Source organism: Rhinatrema bivittatum, chromosome 9 (genome assembly GCF_901001135.1).
Source record: "Rhinatrema bivittatum chromosome 9, aRhiBiv1.1, whole genome shotgun sequence".
Taxonomy (NCBI): domain Eukaryota; kingdom Metazoa; phylum Chordata; class Amphibia; order Gymnophiona; family Rhinatrematidae; genus Rhinatrema; species Rhinatrema bivittatum.
Window position 1 is genome coordinate 149,164,518 of NC_042623.1, and position 12,827 is coordinate 149,177,344.

The 12,827-nt window shown below is 40.6% G+C and overlaps 1 protein-coding gene across 2 annotated transcripts in view; it reads right to left on the reverse strand.

Annotated features, from left to right (window-relative positions):
- The window catches only part of PAX3 (paired box 3), a 141,878-nt gene extending 130,388 nt beyond the window's left edge, over window positions 1–11,490 (reverse strand). Inside the window, exons 1-4 of one of the 2 annotated variants that reach the window (XM_029616167.1) lie at window positions 11,203–11,490; window positions 9,876–10,111; window positions 8,675–8,801; window positions 7,374–7,508 (exon numbers count right to left, since the gene is read on the reverse strand). In XM_029616167.1, coding sequence (XP_029472027.1) covers window positions 7,374–7,508; window positions 8,675–8,801; window positions 9,876–10,111; window positions 11,203–11,287 — 583 coding nt within the window. In that variant the 5' untranslated portion in view covers window positions 11,288–11,490. Of the gene's footprint in view, window positions 1–7,373; window positions 7,509–8,674; window positions 8,805–9,875; window positions 10,112–11,202 lie in introns of both variants that reach the window. The other variant, XM_029616166.1, reaches the window with a different exon arrangement.
- Window positions 11,491–12,827: the final 1,337 nt, after the last annotated feature.

Sequence of the window (12,827 nt, forward strand, 5' to 3'; positions counted from 1 at the left end):
CTGCTCACCCTGTAATAATGTTGCTAGCAATAATTTTGTAATGGGTTTGACAGTTGCTTGGTTTGGATTGTAAACAATATATTGCTACTCTTAACATAAGGCTTGGGGGTAACCTGCACCGAGCAGCAGTTACTACTATAAGAAACATGCAAGGCAGACTGGATAGGCCATTTGGTCTTTTTTTTGCCGTCATTACTGTTACTATGCATTTTAACTCAAGAGTGGAGAGGCTGAAGAAGAGAGGGCTATCTGGCCACGGTTAAGCTTAAAAAAAATTAACGTACTGTGGAGCCTCTGCTACCTCCTCCTGAGTAGGGGGAACCCTGGCAGTGGATCCAGCCTTAGGTTCTTTACCACCGACCAGGAGTAACGTTTTTCGCTTTAAGATAATGTGCGCTCAGCCAGCGCACCTCTCTGCCTTGGGAGGGAATGCTTAATGCCCTCATTTGCATGGAATTTACATGTGGAGGACGCTGAGCTGAGCGCACATTTTTAAAGGCACATTTTCTGAAGGTGAAACTCCTTCCTGAATCGGGAATAATGTTTACCTGTATCAAATGGGGCCATTGTAATAGGACCTGCACTGAAATCCACACTGATTTTTCTGCACAGATTTTTTTTGGCACACGCGGCAAAAACCAGTGGCAGCATGGGATGTAATAATGGCCACTTATGCTAATTAAAAATGCACGTAAAATCCATGTATACCAAGCACACACGCCATAATGCACGGAGTAACACGCGCTCATGGCGCTGTGTAGTAAATCGTGCAGAAACCCACGCAGACAACCCATTGGAATATGAACACCCTCGACTGATTCTTGGGGCAAAAGCTTTTCTTTTTTGAAAGAATGAATAAATTAGTGGTCCAGAAGTTGATGTGAAGGTGGGGTAAAGCAATATCTAACCCCTTCATGATCGGACTCCAACCGCCAGCGACAGCATGAAATAGGGATCTGCGATTCTGCCTCATTGAGAAGCTGCCTTCTCTCTTACCAGTTCCGTCTGCCACTTGGCTGAGGCACAAAAGCATAGGGAAAAAAACGGTCTCCAGCCGCTGCTTTCACTTAACTCTTGCCCTGTCCCATGCATTAAAAAACCAGCAGCAACCCAATGTCCCTGCTAGTGCAGCTCCCTGTATTGCCCATGACTAGATAATCGCCTCCTTTGTATGCTATTAGCGTGCATTCCGTCAGAACGGGGGGAGGGGGGCGTTGGTAAGCGGGTTTATACCCGCATTTTTTCCCCACACACAAACCCTTATTACATTAACCGTCTAGGCTTTGCAGGGAAACCCGCGCATATAAACGGGTGCACATGCACAATAGGAGCTGAAACCCAGGGCAGCATTACCGCTGCGCATTACATCTGTGAACGCACTTTATTGCATCGTCCGATTACTTTTTGTAAATATCGGTGCCCGTGCTACTTTTAGCGCCCCAGAACCCAGCTGTGATCTAAACTAAACGAACCCGTGGGGCGTGCAGATGTGCTCTTAGGAGTTCCTGCATAAACGAATCTTTCTATCCCCATCCCAACTCTAAAAGAAGATTTGGTTTGAAATCCAGAGCCGGTTTTGGAAACAGAAAAGGATTTTCCACGTCAGATAAAGTGAAATGATCTGGCTTTGATCTCTGCGGTTAAGAACCAAACTACAATGAAAGATGAACAACCAGGGGCAGAGCTGCTGGCCCTTGTATCTACAACAATGGAATCAGCAAACAACTCCTTAATCAATATTTGGCCAGGGACACTGAAAACTTCCTTTTCAAATTTTAATTCCTGGTTGTAAAACAACTGCAGAGCAGCCAGGAGATAAGGCATTAAACTGACTGCTTAATTGCCTTTTACAGTCCTGTTAGTTACCTATTCACGTTCTTAATAATTATTAAACATTCATATACCCGAGTAAATAAATTGCCTGTAATGAGAAACAACCTTAATAGTTCTTAAACGTTCAACTAGCAGAATAAATAAAGCGAATGCCGTGAGAAACAGCGAGCATTAAATATTAACATTTTCCCAGTCTCGTTTTGTTTTCCTTTTGGCCTTCTAGCGGCACCGACCTCAGTAAAATTGCCATCACCTGAAGGATTACGTGAACCACTTCAGTCTGCCTAGCGGTACATGAAAATAAGAAAGGAACTAGATGCCCGATTATTCTAAGACGGCAATAAATTCAGTTTCATTAACACAGAAGGTGTAAATACGCAGAAAAAATAAATAAATAAAGGCTGACAGTGCAAGTCTGAATCCTTGACGAAAGGCTTCTCTGCTCGCTGAGTTTCAAATGTAAGAACTCATTTTTTGTACCATGTTTTATTTGTTTCAATAACAACGAATGCCCATGACACAAAAACATCAGTTCCTTTTTATTTTATTTTATCTTTTGTCCTTTTCTCTGCCGACTCCTCTGTAACCCCTAAGTTTGTCATGAAGAATTTAAAGTGACATTTACACGGAGGAATTTGCAGTGGCCTCGATTGGTCTGATTTATTGCTTTACGTTTCGCTCGATTTCTTCTTAAATTAACCAGAGAACACTCTGGAGCTGTTTTACTGCTGGCCCCCGGGATTCCCGATGATCTGTCAGTATCTTTTTGGCTCCCAATATTCCTATCGCCGGAGAAATCCTGAATATTGAGCAACGAGCACACTTCCTGCAAGGCGACTTTCCCTTTCACAATTGTTATTCATAATAATTTGTCATTTTTGTTTCAAGCACTGAAACTCATTTCCCAAGGTTAGTAGGTTAAAGGGATATTTTCCTTTTCTTCCAGAAAGTAAAACGTTTTACCTACGAAAATTAAAAAAAAAAAGAACTAATTGTTGATAGAGCTAACAGCGAACAGAGATTTTGCTAGCAGAAGTGAACACATACATTATGGGTACCTTGATGTAGGGTCGATGCTGTAATGATAACGATTTTTATACTTAAAGATTTGAAGTTATTGCATTCTGTGTTGTTTTAAATTGGGCTGTTCTTAATTGAATTTAAGAACGAATCATATTTCTTTTTTTTTGTTTACGTGGATAGATTAAGTTCCTGAAGTAAAAGCAAGAGATGAGCTTCTTTAGGAAACGTTTTGGAAGGGTATTATTTCAATCCATTTTTTTTCCCAAACAGAAAGAGCAAATAAGTTGAAATGTCCTTATTAGCCACATGAAATTGTCCCGCGCACCAAAGCTTAGTGATATGCAAACAGTACGAAAATGTATGTGGTTCAAACAATATTTTTCACTCGAAATATTTACCAAGGTAAATGTAATGAAACTTAACCGGACATTATTAGTCTCCGGGTACGTTTTGTAGCACAAATAGCAACAAATCAGTTATGTGATAAGCTGTATAAATTACCCACAATGATAACCCTTACAACGGGAAGAAAACCGCTGAACGTGGTTTTTTTTTCCCCTTGAAAACAGTGGCTCATGGTAGAAATAATCCAAATTTCTGGTGTCTTTCTCTCGGGTTATTAACGAAATCAACATTTAAACGTCCAGTTCCCGAGCAAGCAATCCAAAAGCATATCTCTAACCACAAATCAAATATCAGGTTGTCCATCTAGCCCCTGCTGCTCTTCAGATCACATCAGCCACTTCAAAGGCAACGCAACAAGTCAGTAATGGTAACATTGCAGCTAAATATTTGAGCTAGAGGCTTGTAGTCGCGTGTCGAGTTTACAGCAATCACCCGTCCTGTAATTCCATTACAGCACAAAGCAAAAATGTTTCAAAACATCCCCAAACAGGGAAAACGTCACCAGCGACAAGAACCTTTCTATTACTAGGGGCTTTTGTTAAGGGCCTTTTATTTTTTTTTTTTCTTCACCCCTTATAAAATTGGGGAAGGGAGGAGAAGCAGTAGAAATTTCACCAATTTCTGCCTGGGGCTGAAAAGGGAGGGTTCGGTGCAAGATGAAAGTGAGAGGGAAATAAAGGAGTCCCTTTAATGTGCCTGGAGAGCCCCGGGTCCGGGGAGAGGGTGCAGGGCGCTCCGCGGCGCAGCGCGCAGAACTCGCGGGGGAGGGGGAGGGAGCCCATTGTGACGCCGCCTGGGGGCCAGTTCCATCCTCTGCGGGGGGGGGGGCGTGGGGTGGGGGACAGAGGGCCCTATTCAGCGGGTCGCCTTTAATGCGCGCTGCAGAGCAGTAAATGTCACCCCGCGCAGCCACAGAAACCTTTAGAAGCCTCGATTCATGTTCAAAGAGGGCCCAGGGAGGGAATTAGAGAATTAAGGGAGCTCATCCCAAGAGAGAAAGGGTATATTGACCAGTGCCAAAACTCCAGAAGAGCAAACTTTCTAGGTGAAAAAAAAACCCAACAAAGCCCGCATCTTATCGAGTATTTCGCCAGTCCCTCAAACACTTCATAGCATAGGGAACTTTGATTCCGGTGCCTGTAGATTTTTTTTTTTTTTTTTTTTTTTTTAGTGACCTCAAACGAACATGGTCTTCAGGAATTTTATAACAAAATTCATTGCATACTTTTTTTTTTTTTAAGAAAATTCCGTCGGGAACAAAAGTTTTTGCATATTTCTAATGCATTTTGTCTTTGGTCTTTTTTTGTTTTGTTTTGTTTGTTTTTTTGGACTCGGAAAGATATTTCGTGTAAGCAAAAAAAAAAAAACTCCTCCTGATCCCACTCCCTTTGCCTTGGCTGCTTGCCTACTCCGGCACAACGAAAGCCATGAGAAATGATGTCGTGAGGTCAAAACCCAGAGAATTTTACACGTGGAAGTCAGCAGAGTGGCGGCGCCTCCCATTTTGCCCCGGGCTATTAGAAGTCAAGTGTAGGCTGAAGTCTAGTGCTCCAACGCTGCCGTAGGTAGCTAGAAGAGCAGACGGGATCTGCTCGGTAATTACACAATAAGCTGTAGTTTCTAGCCCTTTGGGTCCCCTTCTGGAAAACGTCGACGTGTTTACTTCTGTAAAGAGGGGAGAAACTTCCGTCAGTAGGAAAGGCCAAGCAAACCAAACAGAAGAACGCCCCCTCCTCAGCTTCCCTTCACCTCTGGGTGAATTGTACTCGATCGCTTCTAAATGTCCAGCAAGTCTATCTCATTTGTATCTTTGCAGTCTCGGGAGCGTTCATAGGCTTGTGCACCCCTAGGGTTTATCCATTTATCATGTATCTCTTCCCTCCTTAGACATCCCACTGACATGTCCTTGTGGTGTCCCATTAAGGATGCAGCTTCAGTGAAAGCCCTATGATAAAATGAGATCTGCAGTTGAGTTATTTTTTTTTTTCCTTTTACACCACACATATTTTTTTCCCAAGAGGGCCACTATAGTTTTCCTGAATAGTTTCAGTTGTTCCTTTTGAATGACAGTCGGCATCTCTAGACGTCTAGGATGCCCAGAATCATTTTGTAGGTGAAAATAGTCACTTTCTCCACGGTGGAGAGTCCATAAAACTGCTAGGAACAGTGGCTATTGGAGATCATTGAATAATTCATCCCTCATTGCAAGCCCATAATGTCTTTTCTCGGCCCTTTGTGGAGCTGTTTTCTCTTCTTTTCTCCTTGAATTATAAAAAGGTTGCCTTCTTTTGTTCACATCAAGCTGCTGCTAGCTGAAGCTTTGTCCGTGCAAAGCCAAAGTGTGAGTTTCAATGGACTCTCCCTTCTTTGTTTTCCAAGTTCATCTCCAAGTGTAGATTGTGTGCAGAAGCCCTGCTTTGTAAAAGCTGGAAAAGTTGTACAAATGTTTGCCCAGCTCATTTGGTACTGTTTGTCTTCTCCAAACCCTGCGCTTCCAGCAGCGAGCCCCCTTCCTGCACTGGGGATCCAGCTCATCCTCACTGCTAGAACTGGGACTTCCAAACAAAACTCATGCAGATGTGTTTTTTCTTCCTTTTTATGTGAGTAATTTCAGCTCCTTTTTTTTTTCTCCTCCTCTAACATCCAGTGAATAGTAGAAAAACGCACAAAAGCGTATAATGATTGGCGACTTTAAAGACCACTAACTTAATACCCTGTGAAGAAACGTCTGCCTCTGTTTTTTTTTCTTCCGGACAAACCTAGCTATGTAATTTAAAACTCTTTATTTGATTGTCACCATAAGAAGAGGGCGATATGCCTGCCGTTTTACTTCCAGGCAATGTTATCTCTAGACATCGTCCTGAGAGCATCGTTTCTCACGGATCAGCCACCGAAAGAGGAAATGAATATTTCTAAGGTTGAAATGAACTGTACGATACGCAGCTGCTAAGCTGAAAATGTACAAGGAGCTGGAAAAGTATAGCTTGTTCTTCGAGATCAAACTTAATTCTGGAAAAAGCTGTCACATTTAAAAAAAAAAAAAAAAAGGATTTTTACTGAAGGAATATTTAGAGCTAAATAAAGACTCGATGTGAGCAATGTATAATAATCGGTTACAGGCGTCTAAACGTAACTCGGAACGAAACGTTCTAAGGATAAGCAACGAACGAGACAAAGCCATGAACAGGTTTATACAGTTCAGTTTCAAATGCGGAGTAAATTCTTAATTAAATCCGTAAGAAATCTCAACTGTTAAGAGTTTTGGGGCGGTGGGGGAGGGGTGATTTAAAAGAAAATATTTTCAGAAACTAGATTTCCCTTCATCAGGTCATAGCAAAATGATTAGGTTAATGTAAAGCGGGATAATTCCTAGAAATAAGGCAACATCATATTTTTGTATTAACCCATTCTCCTTTGACTTGATGAAGAGACTTGAGCTCTCCAAAGACAGTCAGGATTGTAGTTGGTCCAAGCAAAAGTTAGCACGTATTACTGTTTTGCTGACCTTTATATCTACATAAAAAGGAAACGCACGATAATAACTTGCAATCAACTAAGGAAGATTTTAGGATTGAAATGAATGTGAAAACCGGCCCCGGGGTACCTTTCTAAGTATTTCCTGACTATCCCCCTTATTATTTTTTTTTTTCTTGAACAAGTGGGAAACAGCAATCGTATCAACAGGTCACCAAGTAGAAAAGAATTCATGGAGAAGGAAGCCTCTTTGATCTCACTTCGGTAGAAAAGTTTTAATAGCTCTGACACCTCGGTCAGAGTTTTACCACCAGCGAGGAGGCCCCATAAAACACCTAAGAAAAGCAATGCTGCGTTTCCGACACACTTTCTTTAAATTCATATGCTCAAGCGAATAAGCCCGAGAGAAACCTCCAGTAAAGCCAGGCTGGGGAGATAATAACGCGCCAAGACCACATCTCCTGCATTAGAAGAAAGCATGACAGGCACCTACACCAAACCACTGGAAGTCGTCCCGCCTGTCCTCCTGGCAAGCACCGCATAACTAGGTGCGATATAAAGTACAAAATAATGAGCACGGCACCGCACAGTAACGCCGATCTTCCAGCAAAGATTACCAGCCATTGGCCTTACAATACCTCTGTCTCTAAGGATCCCATCGATGCTGTGCTTCGTCTTCTTCTCGCTTTCTTCCACTTCCTTTCTTTCAATTTCAGCCTCTTCATCTTCCCCTTTCCCAAACTTACTTCTCAAAATACGACTGATCGAACTCACTTCAAAGAAAGAAAGAAATGAGGCTCATTAACTCAGCAGCCACTGCCTGCCAGCACTGGATTTGTTCTGTAAAAGCAGTTTTGTTTTTTTGTTGTTGTTTTTGTTGTTTTTTTGTTTTGGGGAGGGGAGGGGAGAAGGTTCCTAACCACCAGTCTGTCCAGCTAGATTGCAGCGTGGTCTATAAATCCATGGGTCTACCTATTCCCTGTCTATCGACCGAGCTATCGTCATGTTATTTGCATAGCTTGTTTTCAATCCAAGTCTGAGATAACACAAATGAATGAACCACTTCGCAAAGAAGGGAGCAGACCTGAAAGCAGCCTAAGCTGGTGTGTTCCACTGCGCCTTCCTAACAGGAGCACAGAGGTCTGCGAGGTGAGGGTAAATACGAGAGGAAGGGGGCCAGCCAAGCAAACCTGCCCTCATGAAAGCTTTTGTTTCCAAACTGTAAGCACGCCAGTGAGAAAGGAGCCCCAGGTGAAAGAAAACATGAATTCCAGGCCACAGAGCGTGCAACCAGCTGTCCTTAAGCAGAATACAAGGTTTAGTCAACAAACTCTGGGACCAAGGCACAGACTGGGTATTGCAGATTCAGATGCATGCTTGCTTATCGTGAAATCAGTCTGCATCCTAATTCATTTCATTCTGCAGCATTCCAGCTCGCTGAACAAACCATTACATTCTACAATATTCCTACCTAAAATTAAATATCGTCTTGTCTTTTCATTTAAAACAAAAGTTATTTCTGAAAGCTTAAATCAAGAAGGAAAACCATACTGTACACAGGGCATCTGTTCTTCACAACGAGAAGCAGCTGGCTGCATCTGTGTGCGATTTTTCCATTGTCTTTTCCAAGCAGCTCATTAAAATACATGACTGATCTAAAACCCCATTTTCCTATCCTATATAACCCCCTCGACATTATTATATCCATATAGACTAACACAGTTTCTAATTGTTATCCCCTCTCAGTCTCCTTATAGTTTTCCATGGAACCAGAGCTGATGAGCATGTAAGTTTTATTAAATATTTTATGGAAGCAGAAGATGGTCTTTAAGGGAAGATGTTTACTCCATAAAGCACCAATCAATAAGTTTGCATATCCTGAATGAACTGGCAACACTGGCGAATGGCTGAGATTGTAAATATTAATGGTTCCCAGTACCTGAGGGAACAGTGTTTCGATCACAGACCCCGTCTTTGAGTAACTTGTCTCGTATTTCCCAGCTGAACATGCCTGGGTTATCTCTCTTGTATTCCTCGATTTTTTTCTCAACATCCGGTGTTGTCACCTGCTTTAGTGAAAAAAAAAAACACACACACACACATACAGAACACAAGTTTGTATAGTTTTAGTTTTGTTTTGTTTTTAAGTAGCGACATTTTATCAGGGCACGTTTTATTGTAAAATAAATTAACAAACAAATAAGTAAACACATGTAAACCAATGAGTAAATAATTAAGCTGAAAGCAATAAGAAATACTTTTTACTAAAAGCCACCATTATGGATAAAGTAACCTAATGGGTAAATAAACCGTGCAACTACGGATGTAAAGAATTTAAATTCAAAATCTGGAAGCTGAAAACGTATTAAATTCCTTAGTTAGTTTAAATAGTATGATAATGAACTGTTAATAATAATAATAATAATAATAATAATAAAAGCGAAAACTCGTATGGCTTAGAAAAAAAAAAGATACAACACTTGAAATGCATATAGAAAATATCTACCAGGGGGAGAAAAAACCCTGAACAGAAACAGTCTGTAAGAACAGAAGACATACATTGATATATCCGTGATCTCACGTCTAATCATTCGTCTGAATGCGATTCTGATTGACTTTCTTTCTATAGGAGTTCTATAGTATAGAAAACTGCGTCTTTTTTTTCCCTCAAAACATCTCCCTACAAAACCGAATCAACCAAACATTCATTCATCTCCCCTTTACTGTCAAAATTGTATACAAAATGTAGACTGGAAAGGAAAGGAATCATCTAATAGAACCCAAATAAATATATATCGAAAACAACGTGTTAGAACAAGAATATTGTTTGCCCTAACTGACGGCATGTTATTATTTTGCATTACTTAATAAAGACCATTTATAACATGCAGACGCTTCCAACTGGTAAATAAACGTAATAAGAAGCTGTACCTAAGCTCACACAGAAAAGCAATTTCCAGACTGTACTGCTCTATGATTTACTCCTAAGTATCACGATTATTATATGAGAGAAATGACTTTGTAAACGTTCTGCTTTCCACTGTCTGCCTCCTCCCTTTTCTCTTCTCCAAAGCTATTCTATAGTGGTGTTGGGGCGCAATTATAGTAAAATAATGATTGGGGCATATGGATGTTCTCACCTTGGGCTTGCTGCCCCCGATGGCCCCCGGTCGAATGGAGCCAGTCTCCTGGTACCTACAAAGGATCTTGGAGACACAGCCATGGGACACCCGCAGCTGGCGAGAGATGACACAGGGCCTGATTCCATGATGAGCCATTTCCACTATCTTGTGTCTGATGTGGTTGGGTAAAGGCCTGCCATTAATAAAAACTCCGCCAAGCTGGTTTACTCTGCCTTGGCCTAAAGGTGTGGACACTTGGGGAGGGGGAGAGGGGAGAAAAAAAATATAATTACAAGTTAACTTTATGTCATTTGTATTTTGTAAATAGAATAAACTGGCAGACCAAATCACTGATTTTTAAAAGGCCTGAGACTCTTTGGCTAGGGTGAGTTAACTTGATATTTATTGATTTATACTCATAAAGTTCAATGAAAGGCCAAACACAAGTCAACATAGATGTGTTGGTCTCTTGTGTGCAGCTTTCCCAAGTAAAATACAATACTTTTTTCAACAAGTGGGATTTTCCTTCTGGAAATTAAGCCTTTAGGCCTTGAAGATACAGCATTCACGTTCCATGGTATCTTCCACAGAAGTCATATTAATTCAAAAACACAACAGATCTACCTCTCTATTACAGACACACAGGTACACATGCACACACACGTATATATATAATATAGTATGTGTGTGAGTGTGTAATGAAAATATGCACTTTTTAAATGGATTTTTTGCTTCTTAAGTAATTGAATTCACCGATTTGAAAATCCCACTCAAAAAGTTATTTGTCCATTACATTTCTTCTGATGAAAGAGTTCTATGGTTAGCTGTTGATTCATTAGGATAATAAGCGAAAGAAAACAAAAGGCTGCCACTATAAAAGTTAATTGTTTTATTTTTAGGGGGGAGGAGGTGGATCTTTAGCTTATATTGACTTCAGTTTTGTATTTGGATGCGTTTGGTGATCTGTAGGTTTGCAAAACTGATTAAACTTTTTTTTTTTTAATGCTTCAGCTTTTACAAAACATGCCAACTTTGTTCCAGCTTGACAATAGATGCTTTAACAAATAAAATGCCTCAGATTCTGAACATAAAACATTCCATTAATTCATATATTAAATTTACAAAGTTTATCAGAATAAATTGTTGGGATTAATTGAAAGGCTATCCCTTAGTCTTTTCAGAATTAAATACAAAATTGTTTACATCTTTGTTTCTGCTACCAGTTGTTTTCTCTGTGGAATAATATCTTCCAAATGTTATCTAGCAAACAATAGTTTTCTGCCCGATGTATATGTGCTGGAAGCAACCAACTTATCAACTTTGTTAATGCTCTCTTCTTTCTTACCTTCTAATGGGAATCCGCTCCTGGGGTAATTCTGTCCCGGAGCTGGTCTCATCATTCTTGGGACAGCTCCAGCCAGGCTTGTCATTTTGGATTCAGTTTTACAATATTATATCCAGGAGACTCCTGCAAAAAGAAAAATCAGCTTTCGCAATAGATCCCACTGAATAATGAAAGTCCGGGAACAGAAAAAGTAGGAGCACTTGTTTCTTCTGTTGACAAAAGGACGTGATATCCCAGAGACGCAGCGAGAACGAAAACAAAAGTTTTTTGTTTTGTTTTGTTGGGGGGGTTTTTTTTATGTGTGCAAGAAGGGAGAACTTGCAGAAGTGTCTGGGCATGGACTCTGGCGTGGCAGCGTTTATAGACCAACAGACTGAAATGTGAAATTCAGTGGGAAGGACTTCTTCCTGTTGTGGACACGGAGTGAAAGGAACTCTGCTCTGTAGTATTTATTAGTTCTTTCGCCCAAAGCTTCATCAGGATCTCTGTGTTTTGATTGGTCAGCCGGAAGACTGTCCCGTCTGGAAGAGGCGGCATCTGATTGGAGGAAAGCTGCTCCTTTCCCTTCTCATCATTACCCTCGAGGCCTCGGTTATAGTAGAGGGATGCAAAGCCTGGCTGCTCCCTTCGCCTGAATTGTCCTTTTCAAAGAGGAAGTGGAGACTTCAGCCCTCTCTCGAAGTTGTTTCCTTGTGTGTTTGCTTTTCGCAGCTCTTGTTAGTAAAAAAATGCCACTTTATGGAGTCAGTATCTCCCATTAGGCAGCCTCCAAAGCCCAGGGTTTCTTGCTGTCAGTCTTTATGGGAACTTTGTCGTTGCTTTTTTTTTTTTCTTTCTTGTCTGTGTTATAAAGGTAGTGGCGCAGCGGGTTTAAGACAAATAGAAGATGTTGAAAAAGTTACGTCTTTTCCTTAAACTTTCTGAGCAGTTTTGAGAAGAGAGGAAAGAACATTCTTTGCTCTAGTTTTTGGGGTTTTTTTCCCCTCTTTTCTCTGAGTTGCAGCTATAACAAGAAAAAAAAAAAAAAAGCATGCACATATTTTTAAAGTGCTCTTTCTAACTCACGTGTTCTAAGGAATTTATTGTAGTATTCAAAGTAAACTAGTGAAGAGGAAAATAAAAGAAATAAAGTCTGACTAGGAGCTGCAGTGACCACAGCAGGATATGACGCCAGAAGTGTTGTAAAGACTGTCTGTCCTTAAAGAAGGTAACTATTGTGCACGTCCTTTTATTTATAACTTGGTAAGTGCCAGCTAACTCGCCTCCTTTACACTCTGAAGGGCCTGCCCAGCTTTCCCCAGTGCTCTTTATTTGCAATAGTCTATTCAGGAACTGTCACTCGCAGCCTCAACTTATTCAAGACCTTAATCAATCAAAAGGATGAGAATCGTTCAGGTTTTCCCTTTGAAATAAAAGAAACAATGAGTTCTGGGCTTAAAGTGCCCCTCTCCCTTTAACGATTTTTGAATTTTTTAGTTGCCGAGTCTATTCTCCTTTGGGATTAATGGAAGCTAAAAAAATAAATAAATAAATAAAATAAAATAAATAAAAGCAAAGCAAAGCAAACCAATGGACAGAATAAAGTAAACAAGACGGACAAAATCAACAAGTTTACTTAATGTAAA